Genomic DNA, 27,960 nt, shown 5'->3' with positions numbered 1-27,960 from the left:
CTGAGATTTCTGAGAGGTTTGCAGAGGGCATACTGTTTCTGGACTGGCAGAAACCATTGATCCTGGTACTACTCTACCCATTAACCCTACAGACAGCTAACAATTCAGCATGCTGTGGGGTATACCGCCTTACGCAGAACACATACAGTCAAAGCATTGTGGCATTATGGTGTCCTCGGTCAGGTAACTCACGTAAGCATGCTCCCTTATGGATAGGGGATATATGCCAGTCAGAGTGCCACATGTTGGACAACCCTGGGTGCCTGTTATCACCCCCCACTGCAGACTTTGTATCATATACAATTTGCACAGCATAGCACTAAACATGGCAGGCAGAAGTAAAACATCTGCATGCTAATTACAGCTCATGCAGCAACTCGGCTCATTACAATGTGGCCTTTGGGTTCCGCCAGAGCATTGTGTGAGCTATAATCAGTCAGGGAACCTGATTCCCATATTAATGTTTTCCAATAAAGCAGGGCGCTTGGACGTGGCCCAGGGGGCGCTGGACTGACCGAGTTGAGTCGTTTCACTTCCAGATCGTATCCTGGCAAGGCATGGGTTAAGCTACACGGCAATCACATTTTTAACCCTTTCCCCTAGCTGGCACAGCAACTCGAAAAGGCAGCAAAGCGCAGGGCGATCCATGACGTAAAGCTCTCCGGCGGTCACACTATAACTCCCAGCATGCCGGTTACTCACAGACTACGCCACCACCGCCATGGAGGTATTCGAGGTGTTAAAACTAAAAAGCCAATTATGTGAACACGTTCGGCTGTGAAAATGAAAATTAATTTATTATCAGTCAGAATGTTCCAGTGGACAAGAACGGTTTTTGTTTCCTTGTTTTTTTTTTTTTTCTTTAAACACATTCATCTGTTCTTGTCTGGCCTTTAGTTCGTTAATAAATATGGGGAACAGCTATCCCCGCATAACCCCAATGTGACAAAACTGCAACACGGAGGAGCGAGGAGGGTGGGAGGGGAGCGACGTGCCCTGACGGCTCTGTTAATATCACAGACGCCTCTGTGTAGATACCGTTTGCTGTGGCACAGGATGACCCCTTGATTGGGAAACCGCCGTCTCCCACTAAGACCTATATGGCAGACAGACAGAAGGCCACGCCAGAGAGCATGAGGTGTCTGCCCTTATGGATTCTAGATATACTCGGTCACTCTTACCTTGCCGTCTTCCGTGTACACGTTCTCATTGTAACCTTTCACTATGGTGCGGTCGATGAAGAGACTGCGCATCACCACGATCACTTTCAAAACTTTTCCCAGCGTCACCTGCAGTGAGAGAACAGAGTTTTTACAGTTTTAATGTAGGGAGAGCGTTGTACCAGCATAGATAGTGGTCTACTGAGCCCAAGTCCATGCCGTGCTTATTGTACAGCAGGAGACAGGTAACCAATTTAAAGCCCGTAAGTCGGTATAAGTTGGCGGTGGCTCCACGGACAGCTCTCCAGTAAGAGACCATGACTAGAATGTTGGCCAAGCATTAGTATGAGGAGATGATGCGCAAAAGGAGACCGGTAACTCCGCAAATCAATGCACAGTACAGGTAGAAAAACACAGGAGCTGGCACACAGCTAAGTGACACACATCTATGAAGACATTTGCAGACTTACTGTAGATACCCCTCTTACAAGTAAAAACAAATGTTATTACTTAAACTACATCAGGTATAAAAATGTTACGCTTTCTCCATACCTCTCTAATGGGGTTTTCTACTTCAACCAATTCAAAAACAAAATAATAAAAAAAAAAACAACTTATAAAAAAAAAAAAAACACCCAATGCTCCTGCTTACATTTTGGAAGACATTCGCCAGGATGAGCCCCACTCGTCTGATAGAGTGTAAATATATAGCTTGCAAATTCAGCGACCGCAGTTGGGTTTAGAATTAGGCACAGCAGGGGCACTGCGCCCAGGGCATGACAAATACACGCAGATGGCGCTTTCTTGGCACAATGCGTAGGTCAAGCTTTTGTTGCGGGGTCGATTCCCACCACGGCCATAACTGTGTGGAGCTTGTATATTCTCCCTGTGCTTGCGTGGGTTTCCCTCCCACACCCCAAAAATATACTGGTAGGTTAATTGACTCCCATCAAAATTACCCCTAGTGTGTATGTGTGTGAACCTGTGGTAGGGAACATAGATTGTAAGCTCCACTGGGGCAGGGACTGATGTGAATGGCCAAATATTCTCTGTACAGCGCTGCAGAATATGTCTGCGCTATATAAATAGCTGGTAATAATAATAAGTACATAATACATCTATGTTTTTATATTATATATAAACAGCAATAATTAAGACCTTATTGAACACATGGGTTGTAGTCTGGAACCCGACGGTCTAAAAGCCGACCGCCGGCTTCCAGACTGCTTTATCCTGACTAGGGGGGGGGGGGGCTTGGGTTTAGGGCTCCCGGGGGGGGACTTAGGGTTAGGCAACCCCCCAGGTGGTTGGGGTTAGGCTAGGGGAAGGGAGGGTTAGGGTTAGGCACAGGGGGGGGGGGGGAGGTTAGGATTAGGCACCCCTAAGGAGGGTTAGGGGGGGTTAGGTTAGGAAATACTTACCCTTAGGACGATCGGGATTTCCATGCGGCCGGCGGTAATACATATCACACCCGAACACATGGTATAAAAGTTTAGTGCATGGAAATTATTATTTTTTTTAAATAACTAAAGTGGACAGTGTTGAACCTATATGACCTTCCTCCAAATCCGTTCTCTGCCTACAGGATGGAGTTCTTCAAACAAAAAAGTAAAGAAATGCAAATTTCTAGATGGAAATATTAGGTGCAGTTTGGGTCTCATTATAGCAAAAACAAATAATATTTTGGTGTTAATGAGTTCTGACAGTTGGTGAAAAGGAAATACATTTATATATATATTTTTTTATTTATTTATATTTGAGGCCTTTTTTGTTAAATTCATCAATCTGTGTCTCCTGGGGACAAAGTGGGTTCAGATCCTGCGCGATCCATCTGGCAGACTAATTAGCCAATGAAATATCATTACATGACATATTGATATTCAGTTCAGGTCTATGGGACTGGCGGAAGTATAAAGGACTTTTCATCCCGGAAAAATCCACTTGGCACGGCGGCGTGTTTCTTCCACTTGCAGGACTGCCTGCCCAAGTGTGCTGTGTTGCTGTGCCAGGGCAGACGCGCCAGGTCTGCCTTGGGTCACTAGCGGCATGAATGGCTGCTGAACAGAGCTGGCACCGTGCACGCCCAGATGGCAGACTGAAAGGGTTCACTCCCTGCTGCTAAACTGGCCACCAAAACAATTAAGAGATTCATTCAGCAAACCCTGTGTAACGTGTACACTTGCTTAGAGATGGGCAGTATAAACCCAAACCTGGCACACCTATATGCATAATGTAAAGAGAGATTTTAGCCATTTCTCCATCATGGCATCTCATGTAATAGCAGACCCAAGTATAAGCATCTACAGCTAAGGCTTGTTCACGCAGCAAGGCATAAAACACAACCACCAATGTCTAATACGTATCGCGCTTGTAGAGCTGCCCGTGGCACTGCCCTGCTCCAGCCAGGGTGCGGACCCAGCAGCACTTGTCAAAATTGCACGGACCGGACCGGACCAGAATCATGGCACAATCTACAAACAGCGGACGGATCAAGGATGCAAAGAATCTGGCACAAAATATCCCAATGCATCAAGTTTGAACATGAAATATGAGGTGCAGTCACCCCCTGGGATGAATGATCGCTAAGTAACACATGCGTGATAGGGTTTGTATACTATCTGGTGCAATAAATGGCTCAGGGAATAAATACAGGGGTCAGATAATCAGCACAAAGCAGAAGATTGAGAGATACGTTTATGACCAAACACATGACGGTGCCACAATGTGATCTATGGAGATAATTTCAGCAGATGTTAAATCGACAAAAACTGTGCCTCTGACACTACAACATCGGATGGGGTGATCATACTAAGCTCGGGGTACAGCTGGGGCCAGGAGAGGAACCCATGTTCCAAGTAGTCATTTCTGCTGTGCGATCTGTGTCACTATTACCAAAATACTATGGAAGAGCCCTGCTCCCTAGGTGAGATACATCGAGCGGTTTTTCAAAATGATGAATCTTTACCCGGTTAACAAACTGTTACTCCTGTGTCTGTGAATACCACCTTTCTAGAACTTAAGTCTCTGATGCCTAACTGCATTGACATGATGCGTCAACAGTATAGTGATTAGGAACGGTGAGTTCTAGCACTTCTGGTTAATGCCAAGATGTCCATGGATTCAGTAGTGTGTTTTTGTGCCCTCGTGAACAGAACTGGACGCAACACCTAGGGGCAGATTCAATTAGACACGAGCTGTCATCATCAGCTTGCGCATCGCTTATAAACGCAATTACGGTAGGCTGATCACATAGGTTTGCGAAAAGAAATCCGCCTTGGAGACATCTCAAGCTAAGCCGCCGGAATCCGTAATTACTAGTTCAGTTTCCTTTTATAGTTTCTGGGTGTCACTGTTGCTATAGATCTCTACAAAGTACTTGCTCCACAATTAAAATTTACTGCAATACAAAATCACCCCGCCCCCTCCCAAATTAATATGAAATTGCCTCCATGCCCTCTACTGGACCCACAGGCAGTAACAGCTGATTGGATGGACGTTACGAACTTCTAATTAAATAGCTATGCAAATATTATCATAGACAGTAACACCCGCAGTTATAACTTGGCAAAAGCTACTGTAGCATTCTGAATATTTTCAAGTGATCAAATTAATTTATTTTCTAATTAAGTAAATTGCGAATTCAATTACATGTCACTTGCCTGATGCTTTCCCAATACAATATGATTAGACGTCATTTAAGTAAAGAAGTCTAGCACCAGGACTGCGGGCGGCTGGAAAGACTGTATTTTGCCGGCAACCCTGGCAGCTTCCACTGCATTACAGTACCTATCCCTCCTCCCTCTCTCCTCCACACTAATTCCCAATGCTGGGAGGGTATGCAGGTGGTAAGGGGACTTTGCGCATCTTCCCATCAGGACAGCTAATAAGCTGTGACACCGCTTTGGCATGCGGAGGGGATGAAATGACAGATCGACATCTTTGAAAGCCCCAGACAGATCTGGGGAAGAAGAAAAACTTTGTCAACCTCTCACAACGCTGAGCATAAAATATAGATGCATCCAAACGTTTCCTCCGCCCTCAGCTTATTCTGTCAAATCCCCAAACTGCTTTCTGCCTGAAGCTCTGATATAAGTTGCAGGTCGCAGAACAATTATCTGTCCCCTGTCTTTCCATCACACAGTAGGTCAAAGAGTCTCGGAAGACGTTAAGACACAAATCGGGAAGGGCCTGGGTGTCTATTACTGATTCTGACACGCACGAGGTTGTCAGGTGTGCAACCTGCTCCTGCCCTAATTGTATTAGAGAGATTTGCGGCTGGTAAGAAGTGCTGCAAACTAGGTATCGTACAAAGCTGGAAGGTGTAGGAACCAGGGTTGGGCAAGGGAATTAGGGAGATGTGCAAGGTTCTTAAAGCGGTTCCAAGATGCCCGAATGCTCAGGATTTAGACAATGATTGAAAGAATAATCTTTGGAGATTCAACTTTAACTACTGGCACCTAAACTGTAAGGGTGCTTTCAGGAGATCTCAGCGCAAGCTATAGGCACACTGCTCACCAGCAGCACCTCCTGCCTCCATGCAGCTAGCTATAGGCACACTGCTCACCAGCAGCACCTCCTGCCTCCTTGGAGCTAGCTATAGGCACACTGCTCACCAGCAGCACCTCCTGCCTCCATGCAGCTAGCTATAGGCACACTGCTCACCAGCAGCACCTCCTGCCTCCATGCAGCTAGCTATAGGCACACTGCTCACCAGCAGCACCTCCTGCCTCCATGCAGCTAGCTATAGGCACACTGCTCACCAGCAGCACCTCCTGCCTCCTTGGAGCTAGCTATAGGCACACTGCTCACCAGCAGCACCTCCTGCCTCCTTGGAGCTAGCTATAGGCACACTGCTCACCAGCAGCACCTCCTGCCTCCATGCAGCTAGCTATAGGCACACTGCTCACCAGCAGCACCCCCTGCCTCCATGCAGCTAGCTATAGGCACACTGCTCACCAGCAGCACCTCCTGCCTCCTTGGAGCTAGCTATAGGCACACTGCTCACCAGCAGCACCTCCTGCCTCCATGCAGCTAGCTATAGGCACACTGCTCACCAGCAGCACCTCCTGCCTCCATGCAGCTAGCTATAGGCACACTGCTCACCAGCAGCACCTCCTGCCTCCATGCAGCTAGCTATAGGCACACTGCTCACCAGCAGCACCTCCTGCCTCCTTGGAGCTAGCTATAGGCACACTGCTCACCAGCAGCACCCCCTGCCTCCATGCAGCTAGCTATAGGCACACTGCTCACCAGCAGCACCTCCTGCCTCCTTGGAGCTAGCTATAGGCACACTGCTCACCGGCAGCACCTCCTGCCTCCTTGGAGCTAGCTATAGGCACACTACTCACCAGCAGCACCCCCTGCCTCCTTGGAGCTAGCTATAGGCACACTGCTCACCAGCAGCACCTCCTGCCTCCTTGGAGCTAGCTATAGGCACACTGCTCACCAGCAGCACCTCCTGCCTCCATGCAGCTAGCTATAGGCACACTGCTCACCAGCAGCACCTCCTGCCTCCATGCAGCTAGCTATAGGCACACTGCTCACCAGAAGCACCCTCCTGCCTCATGCAGCTAGCTATAGGCACACTACTCACCAGCAGCAACCCCCTGCCTCCTTGGAGCTAGCTATAGGCACACTGCTCACCAGCAGCACCTCCTGCCTCCTTGGAGCTAGCTATAGGCACACTGCTCACCAGCAGCACCTCCTGCCTCCTTGGAGCTAGCTATAGGCACACTACTCACCAGCAGCACCTCCTGCCTCATGCAGCTAGCTATAGGCACACTGCTCACCAGCAACAGCTCCTGCCTCCTTGGAGCTAGCTATAGGCACACTGCTCACCAGCAACACCTCCTGCCTCCTTGGAGCTAGCTATAGGCACACTGCTCACCAGCAGCACCTCCTGCCTCCATGCAGCTAGCTATAGGCACACTGCTCACCAGCAGCACCTCCTGCCTCCTTGGAGCTAGCTATAGGCACACTGCTCACCAGCAGCACCTCCTGCCTCCATGCAGCTAGCTATAGGCACACTGCTCACCAGCAGCACCTCCTGCCTCCATGCAGCTAGCTATAGGCACACTGCTCACCAGCAGCACCCCCTGCCTCCATGCAGCTAGCTATAGGCACACTGCTCACCAGCAGCACCTCCTGCCTACTTGGAGCTAGCTATAGGCACACTGCTCACCAGCAGCACCTCCTGCCTCCATGCAGCTAGCTATAGGCACACTGCTCACCAGCAGCACCTCCTGCCTCCATGCAGCTAGCTATAGGCACACTGCTCACCAGCAGCACCTCCTGCCTCCATGCAGCTAGCTATAGGCACACTGCTCACCAGCAGCACCTCCTGCCTCCTTGGAGCTAGCTATAGGCACACTGCTCACCAGCAGCACCCCCTGCCTCCATGCAGCTAGCTATAGGCACACTGCTCACCAGCAGCACCTCCTGCCTCCTTGGAGCTAGCTATAGGCACACTGCTCACCGGCAGCACCTCCTGCCTCCTTGGAGCTAGCTATAGGCACACTACTCACCAGCAGCACCCCCTGCCTCCTTGGAGCTAGCTATAGGCACACTGCTCACCAGCAGCACCTCCTGCCTCCTTGGAGCTAGCTATAGGCACACTGCTCACCAGCAGCACCTCCTGCCTCCATGCAGCTAGCTATAGGCACACTGCTCACCAGCAGCACCTCCTGCCTCCATGCAGCTAGCTATAGGCACACTGCTCACCAGAAGCACCCTCCTGCCTCATGCAGCTAGCTATAGGCACACTACTCACCAGCAGCAACCCCCTGCCTCCTTGGAGCTAGCTATAGGCACACTGCTCACCAGCAGCACCTCCTGCCTCCTTGGAGCTAGCTATAGGCACACTGCTCACCAGCAGCACCTCCTGCCTCCTTGGAGCTAGCTATAGGCACACTACTCACCAGCAGCACCTCCTGCCTCCATGCAGCTAGCTATAGGCACACTGCTCACCAGCAACACCTCCTGCCTCCTTGGAGCTAGCTATAGGCACACTGCTCACCAGCAGCACCTCCTGCCTCCTTGGAGCTAGCTATAGGCACACTGCTCACCAGCAGCACCTCCTGCCTCCATGCAGCTAGCTATAGGCACACTGCTCACCAGCAGCACTTCCTGCCTCCTTGGAGCTAGCTATAGGCACACTGCTCACCAGCAGCACCACCTGCCTCCTTGGAGCTAGCTATAGGCACACTGCTCACCAGCAGCACCTCCTGCCTCCTTGGAGCTAGCTATAGGCACACTGCTCACCAGCACCTCCTGCCTCCTTGGAGCTAGCTATAGGCACACTGCTCACCAGCAGCACCTCCTGCCTCCTTGGAGCTAGCTATAGGCACACTGCTAACCAGCAGCACCTCCTGCCTCCTTGGAGCTAGCTATAGGCACACTGCTCACCAGCAGCACCTCCTGCCTCCATGCAGCTAGCTATAGGCACACTGCTCACCAGCAGCTCCCCCTGCCTCCTTGGAGCTAGCTACAGGCACACTGCTCACCAGCAGGTTTGGGCAACGTTTGGCCGCTCTGGTTGGTGTAAGAACAAGTCTGCAGTATGCCAGCAGCGATCAGTGTGAATTAAAGGCAACTGACTATGCCTCGTTACAGAGACTGATATAGGAAAATGTATATTTATATCCACCAACACAATTCCCTCCCGAGGAAAGGAAAGTGTCACCAAAGTTTAAGGATCCTACAAGCCCCACAGCCAGCCGGCTAAACTTATTTTCTCAGATGATCCCTTGTCAAATGAGAGGTTTTTTTTTACTGAAATAATTAGGTCGTTTAGCGACCAGGAGAAATCCTAGCGATCTCAACACCCTCAAAAGTTTCACGCGCGGAGCCGACGGAAGCTCTCCAGTTCTAATCCGATGTATTGTAATGTGCACTTAATTAATATTTCAGCACCTCACATTTTCTTAACTTCAAAGTTGCTCCTAAGGCTGTGGATGCTCCTTCGATCCCGCTGTAGTTTGTGTAGTGTGTTCCCTTGTTCTAGCTTGTCTGACGAAAGTGCCGAGCGTCCTTGTTTGACATTGTAGGGATGGCAGATATCGCACGTTCTCATAGCGGGCCGGGCTCGCCAAGCAAGGCTACTGCCTTCCATCTTTCCAGACATTTTATATGGGCAAATAAGGATACTGTATATTGGCTATAAAGATGTTTATTATTATGACGGTTATTGATGACTTCATTTTGTGCAGTCACTCCTGTTTGCATGGACAAAGGCAGAGCCCGTTTGTACATAGTGTCGGAGCGTTTAATGCGGAATGTGGAATCGTTACAGTGCTCTCTCTGTTTACAAACACAAAAGCGTCACAAAGTGCCTCCAGACAGTAAATTATAATGAGCGTCATTTTAATGAGAGTCATTGAACCTAGACTGCGTCTTTTTAAATTTTGTCCCCAACTTAGCCTTTCTGGCCCCAGGAAATCGCAGAGCTATCATGCCTCCTTGATAGTGACGGTAGCAATACTGCTCCTTGGAACTGCTCATGATTCAAAACATACCACCTCATCAGTGAAGCATGGTGGTGGTAGTGTCATGGCGTGGGCATGTATGGCTGCCAATGGAACTGGTTCCCTTGTATTTATTGATGATGTGACTGCTGACAAAAGCAGCAGAATGAATTCTGAAGTGTTTTGGGCAATATTATATGCTCATATTCAGTCAAATGCTTCAGAACTCATTGGACAGCGCTTCACAGTGCAGATGGACAATGACCCGAAGCATACTGCAAAAGCAACCAAAGAGTTTTTTAAGGCTAAAAAGTGTAATGTTATGCAATGGCCAAGTCAATCCCCTGACCTGAATCCGATTGAGCATGCATTTCACTTGATGAAGACAAAACTGAAGGGAAAATGCCCCAAGAACAAGCAGGAACTGAAGACATTTGCAGTAGAGGCCTGGCAGAGCATCACCAGGGATGAAACCCAGCGTCTGGTGATGTCTATGCATTCCAGACTTCAGGCTGTAATTGCCTGCAAAGGATTTGCAACAAAGTATTAAAAAGTGAAAGTTAGATTTAGGATTGTTTAGTTTGTCCCATTACTTTTGGCCCCTTAAAAAGTGGGAGGCACATATAGAAACCGTTGCAATTCCTACACCGTTCACCTGATTTGGATGTAATTACCCTCAAATTAAATCTGAAAGTCTGCAGTTAAGTCACATCTTGTTTGTTTCATTTCAAAGCCATTGTGGTGGTGAATAGAGGCCAAAATCTGAAAATTCTGTCAATGTCCCAATATTTATGGACCGGACTGTATATAAATATCACATATTAAAATGTTCTGAAAAACAAACAAACCGTAAAATGGACAATAAAACTATAGTCCACATCTGCTACAAGGATAGACTTTATCATTATGTTATCAGAGTTCTACAGTGATGCATGGGGCTAGAGACCCCTAGGACACTTCTGTTTAAAATCATCACCTGGAGGTCCCACATCAACTAGTAATTCCAGAACATTTTAGAAATACCCCTGATTATCATAGCAAATATCACCCAACAGTGCACATTTTCAGAGCCAATGTATGTGCTGGCATATCCTGGAACACTGGAAGACTGGAAGGTATGGTACTCCTATCTTTCTGAGTTACTGAGGATAACACTGACTCCTGCCCATTAAAAGTTTGGCGACAAGCGGGGTAGGATTCTATAATAGACAGTGAAGCCTGTGACATCCCCACTGAGTACAGGAAATGCAGGGATGTCACTGACCAATCTACATTTCATCTAATGCTGTTCTATGGATATTTTATTGCATGTATACACGCCGAGATAGTCAGATAGTATGTCCCTAAGTAGTCTCAGCCATTGGTACGCTACAACTTTAAAAAAAACTTTCTTCACTTCAATATATATCTTTTCATTGCTAGGTGGCGCTGTTGCTATTGCAGTCTACAGAAGATGGAAGCCCCGCTCATATATATAGAAACTAGTAAACGCAAATCTACAGAGGAGGTTTCATCATATGAACAGTTTCAGGCCACCCACTAGACACTACAGAAAATTAACACCTGGTTTTCGATTTACTGTTATTTCCCTTTTGATTTCAGTTTTGAAAAAAGGGTTTGCGCCCTGAAACGTTGACACTTACTGCGTGAGTGTTATGATATTAAGCATCCCTGAGTGACACACATGCATATATATCTCTATATAGACACACACACACACATATATACACATACAACACATTTATAGAGGGTGGCCATAATTAAACTTCCCTTTTCAGAGCTATCTGTATTAGCGATGGACATGGTATCATTGGTGGCTGACCTCAACAGTATGAATCCGGGAACCATCGATGGTTTCATCCACTGATGGTGATCCCTAATACTTACCGGGCAGCAGCGCAAAACAGAGCTTTGGGGTGAAACAGAGTTAAGTTCTGTGTCCCGACACGTGGAGCAAAAAAAAAAAAAACATTTCATGGCTCTGCACCATCGATGCCAGAGATCAATTAGATCTCCACCATCGATGGTAAAAGAATCAGCAATAAAATATCAATGGTCAATGGCCATCCCTAATCTGTAGCCCGATTCTAACAACCAGAATGTCACCTAATTTGGTAAGAGACTATTTAGGATATGGGAAGTAGTAAAAAAAAAAAAAATTAGTGCAAAATTTCGCCAATAGAGGGAACATGGTGCAGTGTAACGTGAAAACAGTGTGAGAATGCACAGACATATGAACAAGACTAAACTGTAATGAACGAATTTCCTTTATTGCATTACACTGATAATACAGTAACAAAACATTTATTATTAATTTAGTTTAGAACAGTAAGTCTGAACATTAGTTTTCACATTGTACAGCTCCAAAGCGCGACGGACTTTGCTGCGCTATATAAGAAACTGATAATAAATAAGTAAATATTTGCAGTATCGGTCACTTTTGCAATCTTTTTTTTTGCCGCGGAATTTTGCACCCCATGTCCTACTCAGTGCACCTACCAACATTCTGGTTGTTAGATCGAGCTACAGTGAGCTCTGAATAGGGGACGTTTAATTCATTAATGTTTAATTATGACCACCATGTATATAAAATTATAAATATATTATTTACAACAAACAAAATAATAAAACATTTTTTATCTGATTTTAAAAAATATAATTACTGCAAAATCTGGTAATAGGATTACATCCCAGCAAGTCTGTGGAACATTGCGCAGTGACAGTCATTCTAAATAAACGAATATAAAAACACCTTAGTGTTGAGTATTTTATACTTCTATACAGTCAGCTAAGCACATACAGATGTGTCCTCGTTAACCTATCCTCAAATAGCCCCGCTTGGCACGCCACAGAAACTGTGACTAAAGTAGGTTACACATCAGAACGACGCGCCTGATGGAAGGGTATTTATTGGGCGGCTGTGTACACTTCACGATCCGGTGTACAACCCCGCAATATAAACTTCCATCCGGCATTCACCTGTATGCGGTCATCAACGAGGTCGTCCCATCTGGCATGCAGGATATCTGATGGGACGTCGCTGGCAACGCACGTGAACTCACGACTGAGGGTACACACTGAGCCATATGGACAATATATAGTTCCGATCAGTGTCTGAGCGACACATCATTCAATATATCGCCTGATTTGCGCCGTGCCTAAACCGCGCCGAGTGTCCCTTTCTTCAGTATTTTTTACGGAATTTATGCCTGTTTCGCTAACACGATAAAACCACAAAGTATGCTTACCCTATACACCATTAGTAGATTTGCCTGCTATAGCAGTGCGACAACGTCAATATGACTAGGCCGTGCCATGCATCCCACCACGCAACATTGCGCTGCCATGATCGGGAGAAATGTACAAATTCTAAGCCCTTCGTACACTATAATCCGGATTGTTTGCGGCTGTGACACAAAAAAAACACGTCACGTTGTGTGGAAAAGGCGTCAAGCAGCGTTAAAAAGACGTGAAAGCCCGAAACTAGGTATCGGTGTTGCGTCATGCATCTAGTGCAAAAAAGGCACACCTGTACCATACACACTAACCAGTTTTGTTCCCCCTGCTGGCCAGTTAAGTATGAAAAATCCTAGATTACTTGCGTAGCTTTACCAGCACCTACTACAATACAGAGCCGTAGTGTTTTAATTTGAAAGACTTTCAAAGATTTTTTTGTTTTCCAAGCAGACAATTATTCAAGAAAGCCTCTCTTGAAACACCTACCAGCAACGCCGTACACAAATTCAGAGTAAATAAAGAAATCAAAGCCAAGAATGTATAATTAACTATGTGCGGCCTTTAGAAACTCTACGTCTTGAGCGGTATTAATGATGACAGCCTTCTTCTCGTAGAAGAGAAAACTTTTCCCATTACGTCTTAAACTTGTTCCGTCAATACACGGTTAGACAGGTCTTTGCTTTTTAATATTTCGCCTGTAGGACGAGAGCCAACTCGACCTTGATGTGGAAAATTTTAATTCAAATCAATACGTGTGCAAGGTCATTTTTCAATTCAATTAATATGAATGGAAATGTATGCCTGGCCGTTCCAGCGGGAGGATAATGGTACTGTTCAAATCGGGTTTATTTTAGTGTTGTTTTATTTCCAAAAGGTATTAAAAAAAAAAAAAAAAAAAAGGCTAAAAATACATAATAAAATTGAAATGAACACATCTGCCGTCTAGAAAGCCAGATGCCGACACAGATCAGCTCGTGTCTCTTAGCAAGTCATTTTAAAATAATATTCTCTTTTGACCCTGGAAAATATAGGTTTTACTAGCTTAAGTACCCGACGTTGCTCAGGTTCAAATCTCTAAGTTATTAAGTTAGGCATCCCAGACCAATTGCCACCCCTCTGTGATGTTTTCATCCAAATCCATCCAGTGGAAGGCCCAGAACAGGCTCCCCGGGTCAAAATTCTGCCTAGCGAACAAAAACAGGAAGTCCGACCGGGACCCTCACCCCGTAAAACCTGGCCAGGATCCAACTGGACCACCTTGCGTTGGTTTCATCCCAATTGGTGTAGGTGTGTCCGAATGCATGACCGGACAGACAAACAGACCAATGAATTTTCTATATAAGATAAGATGAGAGAGCATACACTGGAAATTTAAAGAGGTGCACTAATACCCACAAAAGAGTAGTCTAGTGCTTAAATGCCATGATCTAGCATGACACATGAAGCCATTTATGAAAACCGGGACAAAAGGACAAAGATAGTATTGCGGATGATTCAATTACCGGAGATGTGCCGGAGAGCCAGCAGTGGAGAGCGCCAGACACGTCTAGGGTGTAATATGCAGCTCCTACAACGCCAACAACTATGCGGGAAAGATTAAGGGCTATATCCAACTAGCCACTATAGGTAACGCACCGTGCTAGGGGTTCCGGACTATAGATAGACAGTAATTAGTTAGACAATGTCTAGATAGACATCAGATGTTAGACAGTTAGTAGTTAGACAAGGATAAAAAGTTCGACACAGACAAAAGTCAGACACACTAAAGTGAGACATGTAAAAAGTTCGAAAGGGTCAACAGTTCGACATGAAAAAGATACACAAAAATGGTCGACATTTTTTTTTCTTTTAGGATTAGGTTTAGGCACTTACCCAGACGGTTAGGGTTAGGCACCAGGAGGGTGGGTTAGGCACCAAGGGGAGGGTTAGGGTGAAGATTAGGGCTAAAAAAAAAATAAAAAAAATGTAACTGTCGACCATTTTTGTGCCGAACTTTTGACCCTGTCAAACTTTTTACATGTCTAACTTTAATGTGTCTGACTTTTGTCTGTGTCTAACTTTTTTCCCTGTCTAACTATTGACTGTCTAAATCTGGTGTCTATCTAGACATTGTCTAACTAATTACTGTTTATTTCTTATATCATGCCCCCGCGCTAGTGTATTAGCCGTGGCTTTTCGCATGTGCGAATTCTCCATAGTCCAAAGGTGCTAAATGTTTTCAGGGCAGGTGAAAAGTTGTGTAAAACCTCAATTTTTAGACATAATTGTCGGGACTTAATTCAGAACCCCTTGGGCACCCTCCCCCCCCCCCCCCCCTTAATGACTAATTTGGCAAATCATTTTTTAATTAGCTTAAAATCAGCCAATAATGACATGTCAGTTTAGGGGTGAAAAAGATCTCCAAACCCTTTGGTTATGTTCCTTACTAAACTTCTACACTGAAGTATTAGTCTGACTTTTTCAGTCTGTGCTGTGCCTACAAACATGATCGTTCAGTGTGGGCACCCTCCATCATCTGTGAACATGCCCAATCTGTCCTTATCAATAGATGGACCGGCATATGTTCACCTGATGATTGATGTTGTTTCCGATTAAAAAAGCGCACGATTACTGAGCGATTGCACGATTATGACTTCGCTCAGTAATATCGGCATGTGGATGTAAGCTTTAACAACATGGAGAATTGTCGTAAGAAAGCCGCATCACGTCTTTTGTAGTAGAATAGCGGGAGTAGGCAAACGTGCGAAAAGTACCAGGTTCGGGCCAACAGTGCACTAAGGCCCTGATTCAGAGCCGGACGCTCTGACCAGAGCGCTCGCTCTGAATCAGGGCCCTCCTCCATTAAAATGGAGCATCCTCCTGGACGCTCGTATAGCTGTGGGTCACCATATACGAGCATCCAACAAGATGGTCGCGATGGTCTTGACCATCGGACTTGCGAGTGAAACCCTGTGGTCGGGTTTCTCAACCACAAGCCCAGGAGTGATTTTGGCTCTATCAGAGCCAAAATCACTCCCACTGACATCACTAGTGATGTCAGTGGGGCCGGCTTCAGACGGTAGGCGTTCCCATGGGAACGCCTCCGTCTGGCAGGCACGCCCCCGGCACGCCCACCAAAGGGGGCGTGCTGTCAATCAACATCGACAGCACGCCCCCTTTGGTGCGAGACCCAGAGCGATGGAAAGTCCTTCGCTTGCCGGGTCTCGCGCATGCGCACGACGGAGCTCCCTCCGTCGTGCGCATGCGCAGTGGGGACAATCGACCCACTTGCAAGCGTACTGTCGCTCGCGAGTGGGTCTGAATGACCCCCTGAGTTTACACATGCGAAAACGTAACGTTTACGCCTCTGATTGGATATGGCTCTAAGTATTCTGAGGCATCTGGGATGAGGAGAGGAGGTGATGAGGCACAGAGAGACCAGGAACGGGATAAGATTTCAAATGAATCAAATGATCCTGCAAAAATCCTCAGGTTTCAGATCAAACAGTCTGACGGAAGCATCTCCAAATGTGGCCCCTAAGAGAGTTCAATAGGGTAGCTAGATAGGGGATGTGGTTAACTTACCACCGTCCGGAATGCCGGAAGCTGGAAGTACGACCTGGTACTTAAGATAGGCGTCTAAATCCCAACACCGAAATCCTGACAGCAGAACGAAGATAAGCGGGGACTGTTAGTTTTAGGTAACCCCGGGGGGACTTAGGCTTAGGGACACCCCCGGGTGGGTTAGGTTTAGGGTGCGGGAAGGGGGGTTAGGGACCAGTGGGGGGAGGTTAGGTACCACTAAGGGAGGGTTAGGGTACTTACCAGTCCCAGTCGGGATCTCCACTGTTGGGGCTTCCGGAGTCGTTATTACACCCACCGTGAACACATCCGGAGCCATTACATACAGATTCCCTATATAGCGCTCAAAGTTTACAAAGAATTTCCAAAAGTTCCCTCTTCCTTTTGAAGGGAGGCTGCAACCAAACCAATCCATTCGCATGACCTTGAACTTGTTTAATGGGAGAATGAGGGGCCTAGATTCACGCGGATGGAGCGGATTATCTGGCCACAGTCACTTCCAGTAATCATATTTTACTACCTCTCAAAGCTATCTGCGAAATGTCCAAAACAGTTTGGGCGTAGGGAGTAGTCACCATTTCCGCAGACAAAAAAATCTTTACACCTAGACCCAGAAGCGTCACACCTGTTCTCTGCACCAGTTTTCATAAATGTCCCATTGACAGATTTCTTCCAATTGAATCCCATTGCCACCGCTCCGAGGGGAAAATTCAACGACTCCATGTGCCCCAGCCATCACAAACTAGAATGCCCACACACAGGGGCAGGAAAACTGCCTGAACAAAAAATAATTCCAAAATCAGAGTTTTAAAAACAGTTGCTAGGTCAACGGTAAAAAATAAGAAGCTTTGGGGCCGTTTCCCTGTAGGTCCGTTTTGCGGAGGGATATTGCCATTTTTTGTATTACATGTGTGTCTGAACTGAACACCACTGAGCTACTAAGGGAGATTCAGAGTAGGATGCATCTCAGACACATCTGATTGGGGCGACAACGTAATGCATCTCAGACACATCTGATTGGGGCGACAACGTAATGCATCTCAGACACATCTGATTGGGGCGACAACGTAATGCATCTCAGACACATCTGATTGGGGCGACAACGTAATGCATCTCAGACACATCTGATTGGGGCTACAACGTAATGCATCTCAGACACATCTGATTGGGGCGACAACGTAATGCATCTCAGATACATCTGATTGGGGCGACAACGTAATGCATCTCAGACACATCTGATTGGGGCGACGTCGTTCTGAGGGCCTGTAGAAGGTATTGCGGGCTATCTAGAGTTCAGCATATGCAGAGTTCCATTTGATTTGATATGGATGTCTTACCCCAAGGAGGCGGCTGGTGCAGATACACGGCGATAGCCATGACCGTTACTTTCACAAGCAGACGTACGGTGGCGGCGCAGCCAACTCTGGCCGCAGACGAATACCTGCATTTATTTCTGCATCAGACTTCGATAGCTGCAGCTGTCGGAACGGTCGGTGCTACTGACCGTCCATAAACTGGGTGGCACATAGGCACGTTATTTTGTAGATAGCGGTGGCGATAACAACGGCAACCCGACCCTATATTAATACATGGGGGAGAAGCGATATTAGCGCACATAACGAGCGCTGATACCACTAAACTCCATGACGCCCCTTCATACATCTCCCTCAGTGTCTGCCTCCTACCAATAAGGCGGTCTGATTCAATACGGGTCGCAATTGCAACATCGTACGCAGATCGCCCGGTTGTGCATGCACGCAGTACGCTTGTGTGAGTTAGCACTGCGATCACTTACGCCAATACAAAACCATCGCAGAACGAGCACAGAGCGTCAGCAATTGGGGGTGGTGATGGGGGAGTGGTTGGAGAAACATAAAACAGACACAATGCGTTCGGGATATGCGGATAAAAGAGCACATTAGCCACAATGAGACGGAATACGGAACTGCCAATAAAAGTCCCTCTCCTGAAATGTGTCCACAGTGTCCAGCTCAATTATAAGCCCACTGCCTGAGATCAAAAATCCTTTGGTCTGAGGGGTTTATAACCTCTATCAGAGGAATATATTCCCTATGACAGTAAATGGAGGATAAAGTAATTGTCCAATATCGACGGAGTAAGAAACAGTCAGCGGTCATCCTCATTGTCACTAGCGGTATACAATCGGGATACCGGCAGCCGGCTTCCCAACTGTCCTATCACGGCGAGGGTGAAATGCCGGGCGTCTATATCTAGATGCCTGTCATTTCCCCGACGCCGGGTGCCGCGAGCGGACAGCCGCGGGGGGGACTCAGGGTTAGGCACCCCCCCGGGAGGGTTAGGCTAGGGGGAGGGAGGGTTAGGCACTTGGGGGGGGGACTTAGGGTTAGGCACCCCCTCGGGGGACTTAGGCTTAGGCACTTAGAGGGGGGATTAGGGTTAGGCACTTGGGGGGGAGGTTAGGGTTAGGCACCCCTAAGGAGGGTTAGGGTTAGGTTAGTTTACACTTACCTTAGCGACGATCGGGATTTCCAGCGCTGTCGGGCTTCTGCTGCCGGGAACTCTGCTTTTATCGGCCAGGCGCTGCCGAGTATCGAACCACCGGCCATGCGGCCGGCGGTATTTCATACCAATTCCCAAATAGCTGCCGCTCATGATAGTCCTGGCGGTAGATGGAAAGCCGCTCACGTGTAGTGGTACGGCTTGGCGCTGAAGTATCGTCTGGTGTAGAAGTAGTAGCAGACTAAAGTAGTAGTAGCTCTGAGAGGCATGAAGGGAGTCAGCATTGGGAGGAATGGCTGGTCCGTATAGTGCCATTTGGAGGTTTCTGGGGTACCTCCTAGGTGAGTCAGCTCTCGGCTTATATATTATGTAGTATATTAATTGTAATTATATGACCCAGAGTGGGTGCTACTATTTGGTGGCAAGAATTATTTTGGGGTGAGCGTTTGGGCGTGAGGCCCCCGGAGTTGCTCTGGCTTTGCCTTTTTCAGGACATCATCACTTAATTCACAGATATTTTTTCATCACTTTTTTCTTTTTTTCTTTATTATTTTTGTAATTTTCATTCTCTATTATTATATTAACACTTATCTATTATCTTTTACACATCAATACTTTACACTTCACTATCACCTTTCTTCCAATTTTCTTGTGATGCGCCCTGGGAATGGTCCTTGGCTGGATTCTTTTGGGGTGCCTTGCGCCTCGGACGTGAACCCCATAATGTTAGGGATGCCGGTATAGAGGAGCCTTGACGCTGGCCCGGCGCTTATTCATATATTTGCAAATGTATGTAACCAATACCTCTGAATTTCTATTATCATGTAAGATTCAAGTATTTTTACCAATATTGCTGCAGTGTGCTCTAGAGAATATCCCTTTTTTTTTCCCTCTGGTTCAGTGTAAACTGCGCTCTTTACAAGCACCTGGGCAATATCACTAAGCTGATTTGAGCAACCACCATACTTTCTAATTGTATCGTCTGGTGTGTAATGAGCATTGAGCCCTCCGTCTCAGGCTGCGCTAATGTCCTTTGCACATCGTGTCCTTCGGCTGCCAATGAATGCACATTCCAGAGGAAGAATACTGTATCCGAGTGTGATAAAAGTCTTTGCCTTGACGCGTTTCTCCGGGTAAAGACGCTCCCGGTTTCATCATAAGGTGCAGACCTGCTGTAAATCTGCGTGGGGTTCCGATGTTACCGATGTATACACAGGATTCTGAGGTCTTACGGATGTGCAAAAGCGGCGATGGGCGTGCGTAATCGCAGCTGCGATAGCGATCCGTAGTGAATCAGGCCCCCTGTATGCGCTAGGTAACGTGAAAACCACAAAACAAAAAAAAATTACAAAAAATTCTGTTCCTAAATGAACTAATTCACACCTATGTGTTAAAGCACAGGAAAAAAAAAAATTTAACCATTAATCCGAGTATTACCTCTCATACAATTGGAGACTAGGACCAAAGCCTTCCTGAATCAGTGAAATTCATTTAGCGCAAACGAGCGGTTAATGGGAAGCTGCAACCTTGCAGGTGCCATGCTAATTCGGATAGCACCCACCGTGAAAGTGAGAGCTCTGGAAGTACATTCCTGCAACCCACCGCCACTCCTAACAGTGCATACATTCGTTTTTATCCTACCACCGAAAGAACCAACTGAAAGTGACTGAATGGAAATAATGGAGACTGTTACTTTAAGCGCTAAAGAGGAGCTGGGGTAACATCTGTATAAACGGTGCAAGTAGCTGCCAGGCAAGGTGTGAAAACACCCCCCCCCCACCCAGCTCACCATCCTCATCTTGTGCCCGCTGTTCTCCTTCAGTCTACCCTACAAATGCTCACTTCTACTTGACAAGACTTGTTTGTAAATAGCAAAATAGGTTGCAATTAAGCCATTAGCAGCTAAAACAAACAGGCATGCTAATTAGTGTCTTTACCAGGATTGTTTAGAGGAGAGCCTGGCATTTACTTTTCATTAATCCAACTTAATTGCAAGAGTGCATATTCTGAGAGCAGAGTCAACATGGACTACAGGGCAAGGGAGGAGGGGGGGGGGGCAGATGGGTGAGGGCTATTCTGCTGGATAAACACCAGTAACAGCAATTATCCCTTTACGTCTCTATAAGGTTACCGGAAAGGTTACACGATATCAGCAGTCTCACCTAATGAGCTATTATACAGGGCTTGCACTCGGTGCAGAGGGGGTGAGCCGGCTGTTGGGACCTGCGATGAGCTCACTATAGGCAATAAGACCTGTGAAATGCTGTTTTAGGGAAGACTGGTGTGACTTGGGAAGCGATTCCCTGCAGCATTAAACCCGTTTAGAAATAAGATGCTTGTCGGTTTCAATAAGGAACATTAGATCGTATGCCGGGCGTCGGGCTCCCGACGTAGGTCTAATGACAGGCGTCGGGATTTCGACGCCTGTTGTCAGTACATTGCTGAGATTTGAATGTCGGGAAGCCGTCGGTCGGCATTTCGACAGTCGGCTTCCTGACTGCATCTCCATTAGATCAAGTACATCAATACGTACCAGACAGTATAGACCTGCAGGCAGCCTGTGGGCAACAGCTGAACATATAACAAGGAAGAATGCTTCAGCTGCTCGTTACATAGAGACCTCTAGTCCTGATTCCATGCTGCACTGAGCTTGTTTTAGTGTACAGAGAAAAGAGACGGGTTCCTCTCCCCTATATCTACGTGTAGCTGCAAATTTGGCCTTTTTTTTACCAAAAGATATGGACGCAAGACCTGTACAGGGCCTGGTTCCTCTATTTCCAATCTAACACAGCGGCCAGGTGTGGATCCCAAGAGGAGTGTAGTTCTCACCTAGATATCATCGGACATAATGGGGATCACACATAATGGGGATAAAGGCAGCTTCTCTATCAGGGGATGTGATGGGATAAAGGCAGCGTCTCTATCAGGGGCTGTGATGGGGATAAAGGCAGCGTCTCTATCAGGGGCTGTGATGGGATAAAGGCAGCGTCTCTATCAGGGGCTGTGATGGGGATAAAAGCAGCGTCTCTATCAGGGGCTGTGATGGGGATAAAGGCAGCGTCTCTATCAGGGGCTGTGATGGGGATAAAAGCAGCGTCTCTGTCAGGGGCTGTGATGGGGATAAAGGCAGCGTCTCTATCAGGGGCTGTGATGGGATAAAGGCAGCGTCTCTATCAGGGGCTGTGATGGGGATAAAAGCAGCGTCTCTATCAGGGGCTGTGATGGGGATAAAGGCAGCGTCTCTATCAGGGGCTGTGATGGGGATAAAGGCAGCGTCTCTATCAGGGGCTGTGATGGGGATAAAGGCAGCGTCTCTATCAGGGGCTGTGATGGGGATAAAGGCAGCGTCTCTATCAGGGGCTGTGATGGGGATAAAGGCAGCGTCTCTATCAGGGGCTGTGATGGGGATAACGGCAGCGTCTCTATCAGGGGCTGTGATGGGGATAACGGCAGCGTCTCTATCAGGGGCTGTGATGGGGATAAAGGCAGCGTCTCTATCAGGGGATGTGATGGGATAAAGGCAGCGTCTCTATCAGGGGCTGTGATGGGGATAAAGGCAGCGTCTCTATCAGGGGCTGTGATGGGGATAAAGGCAGCGTCTCTATCAGGGGCTGTGATGGGGATAAAGGCAGCGTCTCTATCAGGGGATGTGATGGGATAAAGGCAGCGTCTCTATCAGGGGATGTGATGGGATAAAGGCAGCGTCTCTATCAGGGGCTGTGATGGGGATAAAGGCAGCGTCTCTATCAGGGGCTGTGATGGGATAAAGGCAGCGTCTCTATCAGGGGCTGTGATGGGGATAAAAGCAGCGTCTCTATCAGGGGCTGTGATGGGGATAAAGGCAGCGTCTCTATCAGGGGCTGTGATGGGGATAAAGGCAGCGTCTCTATCAGGGGCTGTGATGGGGATAAAGGCAGCGTCTCTATCAGGGGCTGTGATGGGGATAAAGGCAGCGTCTCTATCAGGGGCTGTGATGGGGATAAAGGCAGCGTCTCTATCAGGGGCTGTGATGGGGATAACGGCAGCGTCTCTATCAGGGGCTGTGATGGGGATAACGGCAGCGTCTCTATCAGGGGCTGTGATGGGGATAAAGGCAGCGTCTCTATCAGGGGATGTGATGGGATAAAGGCAGCGTCTCTATCAGGGGCTGTGATGGGGATAAAGGCAGCGTCTCTATCAGGGGCTGTGATGGGGATAAAGGCAGCGTCTCTATCAGGGGCTGTGATGGGGATAAAGGCAGCGTCTCTATCAGGGGATGTGATGGGATAAAGGCAGCGTCTCTATCAGGGGATGTGATGGGATAAAGGCAGCGTCTCTATCAGGGGCTGTGATGGGGATAAAGGCAGCGTCTCTATCAGGGGATGTGATGGGATAAAGGCAGCGTCTCTATCAGGGGCTGTGATGGGATAAAGGCAGCGTCTCTATCAGGGGCTGTGATGGGGATAAAGACAGCGTCTCTATCAGGGGCTGTGATGGGGATAAAGGCAGCGTCTCTATCAGGGGATGTGATGGGGATAAAGGCAGCGTCTCTATCAGGGGCTGTGATGGGGATAAAGGCAGCGTCTCTATCAGGGGATGTGATGGGGATAAAGGCAGCGTCTCTATCAGCGGATGTGATGGGGATAAAGGCAGCGTCTCTATCAGCGGACGTGATGGGGATAAAGGCAGCGTCTCTATCAGGGGCTGTGATGGGATAAAGGCAGCGTCTCTATCAGGGGATGTGATGGGGATAAAGGCAGCGTCTCTATCAGGGGCTGGGATTGGGGATAAAGGCAGCGTCTCTATCAGGGGCTGTGATGGGATAAAGGCAGCATCTCTATCAGGGGCTGTGATGGGATAAAGGCAGCATCTCTATCAGGGGCTGTGATGGGGATAAAGGCAGCGTCTCTATCAGGGGATGTGATGGGGATAAAGGCAGCATCTCTATCAGGGGATGTGATGGGGATAAAGGCAGCATCTCTATCAGGGGCTGTGATGGGATAAAGGCAGCATCTCTATCAGGGGCTGTGATGGGGATAAAGGCAGCGTCTCTATCAGGGGCTGGGATTGGGGATAAAGGCAGCGTCTCTATCAGGGGCTGTGATGGGATAAAGGCAGCGTCTCTATCAGGGGCTGTGATGGGGATAAAGGCAGCGTCTCTATCAGGGGATGTGATGGGGATAAAGGCAGCATCTCTATCAGGGGATGTGATGGGGATAAAGGCAGCGTCTCTATCAGGGGCTGTGATGGGGATAAAGGCAGCGTCTCTATCAGGGGCTGTGATGGGGATAAAGGCAGCGTCTCTGTCAGGGGCTGTGATGGGGATAAAGGCAGCGTCTCTATCAGGGGCTGTGATGGGGATAAAGGCAGCGTCTCTATCAGGGGCTGTGATGGGGATAAAGGCAGCATCTCTATCAGGGGCTGTGATGGGAATAAAGGCAGCGTCTCTATCAGGGGCTGTGATGGGGATAAAGGCAGCGTCTCTATCAGGGGCTGTGATGGGGATAACGGCAGCGTCTCTATCAGGGGCTGTGATGGGGATAAAGGCAGCGTCTCTATCAGGGGCTGTGATGGGATAAAGGCAGCGTCTCTATCAGGGGCTTTGATGGGGATAACGGCAGCGTCTCTATCAGGGGCTGTGATGGGGATAAAGGCAGCGTCTCTATCAGGGGCTGTGATGGGATAAAGGCAGCGTCTATCAGGGGCTGTGATGGGATAAAGGCAGCGTCTATCAGGGGCTGGGATTGGGTGTAAAGGCAGCGTCTCTATCAGGGGCTGTGATGGGATAAAGGCAGCGTCTCTATCAGGGGCTGGGATTGGGTGTAAAGGCAGCGTTGCTATCAGTGGCTACGATGGGGGCCTGCTATGCTCCTTTTTGAGCTGCGCATCTTTGTCGCACGCCTGTTGTCCCTACTTTCATTTCCCAGATGTCGGGAGGTATGATACATAAATGAATATCTCATCCCTAAAGAAGCGCTAGACTTTTTGGAGTCCATGAGCAGTAGGATAAGGAACAAGTGATGGCTACAGAAAGGCACAAGATGCATTTAGTGTCCGACACTACATGAGACCCTGGAGGCTTAACAGGTACCTAACTTATTGTTATTTAAATAGGGCAAAAAAATAAAACCTATGTGGAATTTCTGCCTTAATCTGTAACTGTAAAGGAACAACGTGAAGCTCTCCAACACCTAAGCCCTTTTTATTAAACGGCTGTAATAACCTTCGGAAAAGCAGGTAATGGCTGTTATAACAGGAGTAAATACACGCAGTGAGCTGTGATCTCATAACGAGCGCTGGAAAGGCTCCTGGAATGTGGAATGATTTAATTAGATGTACTTGCAGAAATGCCTCAGTATGATTCTCATTAGGATACATTAGCAAGATCGGAGAAAGTGTTGGCACACTCTTAATTAAATACGGGTGTGAGAGTATCAAATTATGCACTTCACATCCTGCAACCTTTGGAGCCATTTTCTGTAATCAGAACAGCATAGCAAGGATCTCACTGTGCTGCCACCTAAAGGTGCGTACCCACTAGTCGATAGAGGAACGACAGTACGATTACAACACTGTAATCGTAGAGTCGTTCCTCATAATGTACTGTGCCTACACTGAGCGATAGGTCATTCAGTGCAGACACCCTCCCTCATCCCTGAATGTGCCCTATCTGTCGTTATCGTTCAATCGCCTAGTGGATATTGCAGTCGCGCATTCTTTGGGGGTCAATGCTATTAGCCGCGATGACCTGACTGGTGCAAGTCATCGCGGCAGTGGCCGCACTTTACGGCAGCCCGGATTCGCCAAATTTTGCTCGCAACCCCACAACAGCTGAGACACAACAGAGGTTGACTGGATTGGGGGGAGATGAGAATGCAGGCAGTGGGCAAGCAGCAGGTGATCCTCCAAGCCTTCACTTGCTGCAACTAGCTCTTTCCTGCTTTGTAGACGGTAGCCCTTGTTTAATAAGACTGCCGATAGGTTATTAAAGAAAAGTGCCTCTCATTGATTAAATGTATTGATATAACTTAGTACTGAAATTAAGGAGTAATGTGTGGCCCTTTTGAAGGTTAGAGAGGGCCGTCCAATGTGGCCCCCGAAGTTTATAAGGTTGCCCATCACTGTGCCTTGAAATTCCCACCCCCCCCCTTACCCTCATTAAGGGATATATTTACTAAAGGGCAGGTTTATAGAAATGGAGATGCTTCCGATAGCAACCAATCAGATTCTAGCTATTATCTTCCAGAAGGTGCTAGATAATTGATAAGTAGAGCCTGATTGGTTGCTATGGGCAACATCTCCACTTCTATAAACCAGCACTTTAGTAAATATACCCCAAATACTCTTAAATGTGCCCCACAGTTTATAAGCCGCTCCCGCAGAAGATGCTTTGCGACCTGTCAGCGCTGTGACAGACAATAAAAAGACATGCCTTGGGCCATTTGCAACGACCGCTTGACCACTAGGTGGCACTGTTCCTTCAATGCTTGTGGATTATGTTTAACCAATAGTAATATTATTTAACAAACGTCCACGTTTTAATGAAATTAAATAAAGCATTTACCCATAAACAGGGTGTACTTTTCCATAATTCATGCAGCTCAATTAAAAACAAAAAACCGCTGTCGATAAATCAGTGTTCTAGTATAGTTTTATTTAGTTACACTATTTGCAATCACCAGCCTAGTTATATGCATAATTAGTTATGGCAGATAACATGCTACTCCCTTTATTATAACAACTCTGGACTGCAGTTTGCTTAGACAACAGCCGTAAGGAGTCCCTGTCATCTAATGTCCGTAGCAAACCGCTCCTAGCATCCTAGTACAGAAAAACACACACACACACAAGAAAACTACACTGCCTCCCTAGAGACGCAACGTGGCAATTGCACTCACCTATGTCAGGTTTAAGGAGTACTCATCAGCATATGTATGCAGTCCATTAATTCACTGAGTTTGTTGCAAAATTGAGGCACGAGGCACTATGCGACAGCCATATGAGCCTCGTGCCTCAGTGTGAAAGCAGCCAGCTGTCTGAAGAGCACACAAAGAAGAATACAACTACACAAAACTGTTCAATTGCTGCATTTATTACAAGAAAATCTAAAGTGAAATAAAATCAAAGTGCGAATTGGAGAACCACAAAAGTAGTCTATTAGACTCCATCATGCTCCAAGGATCTCTTTAATGTATCACAAGTACATAATTAGTGGTCGCTAATTTAGAAGTTGACTTCCTTGACCCTATACAAACTTTTAATAAGAAGCCTCATCTCCGCTCTCAATCACCATATGCTGGACCACAACTGCACAGATTCGAGACCTGTATTTTCTATTCCCAATGGACAGACCAGGACTATTAGTGGCTTCTCGGCAAGCAAACTATTGAAGATTTGTGTGGCCACGCGCAGGCTGGATGAGTACTTAGGGACTAATTCATCAGAGGACGGAGTTACACAGACGAACGCAGAGTCACGATTATCTGGCATCTGCGAATGACCCATTCTGCGCAGTGCCGAACGGGTCCTGCGAGATCGCACGCTGGCCTTGCTATGCCTCTGCCTGATTGACAGGCAGAGGTATTTGCTAAGCAGTGCAGGGGCGCGGCCCATTTTCCAGGAGTGGAGAGGCCAGGGCCTGTGTCCATGGACGCAGGCTTCCCGACATCGCATGCTGCGGTAGGCTTCAGCCCCCGCAGCCATCTGAAAGGAGCAAACATTGCGACCGTTGATCTCAGACTGCACCCTCGCTCGCAGCGCTGGGATCACAGATGGAGCGAGGAGGAGTCAGACACCGCCTCCTGCTGCATTAGCATTTTAGCAGGACGGACTGGCAAAGCTACTTGTCTGCGGGTCTGCAGTTCCGTCCTCTGCTGAGTCAGGACCTTAGTACAGAGACTCAGGGGTCTATTTACTAAGCTGTGTTTGAAGATAAATTGAAAGGTGATAAGGTACCAGCCAATCAGCTCCTAACGTGCATGTCACAGGCTGTGTTTGAAAAATGGCAGTTAAGAGCTGATTGGCTGGTACCTTATCACCGTTCACTTTACCTCCTAACACAGCTTAGTAAATAGACCCCT

The 27,960-nt window shown here is 47.5% G+C and overlaps 1 protein-coding gene across 1 annotated transcript in view; it reads right to left on the bottom strand.

Moving 5' to 3' along the window:
• Window positions 1-27,960, bottom strand: part of MED27 (mediator complex subunit 27) — a 227,465-nt gene that overhangs the window by 22,992 nt on the left and 176,513 nt on the right. Inside the window, exon 5 of the mRNA XM_088447040.1 lies at window positions 1,182-1,289. Within this exon, the coding sequence (XP_088303166.1) occupies window positions 1,182-1,289 (108 nt within the window). The remainder of the gene's footprint in view (window positions 1-1,181; window positions 1,290-27,960) is intronic.

Source organism: Taudactylus pleione, unplaced genomic scaffold, assembly GCF_031769625.1.
Source record: "Taudactylus pleione unplaced genomic scaffold, aTauple2 ptg000412l, whole genome shotgun sequence".
Lineage (NCBI taxonomy): Eukaryota > Metazoa > Chordata > Amphibia > Anura > Myobatrachidae > Taudactylus > Taudactylus pleione.
This window is presented reverse-complemented; position numbering and strand designations above follow the sequence as displayed.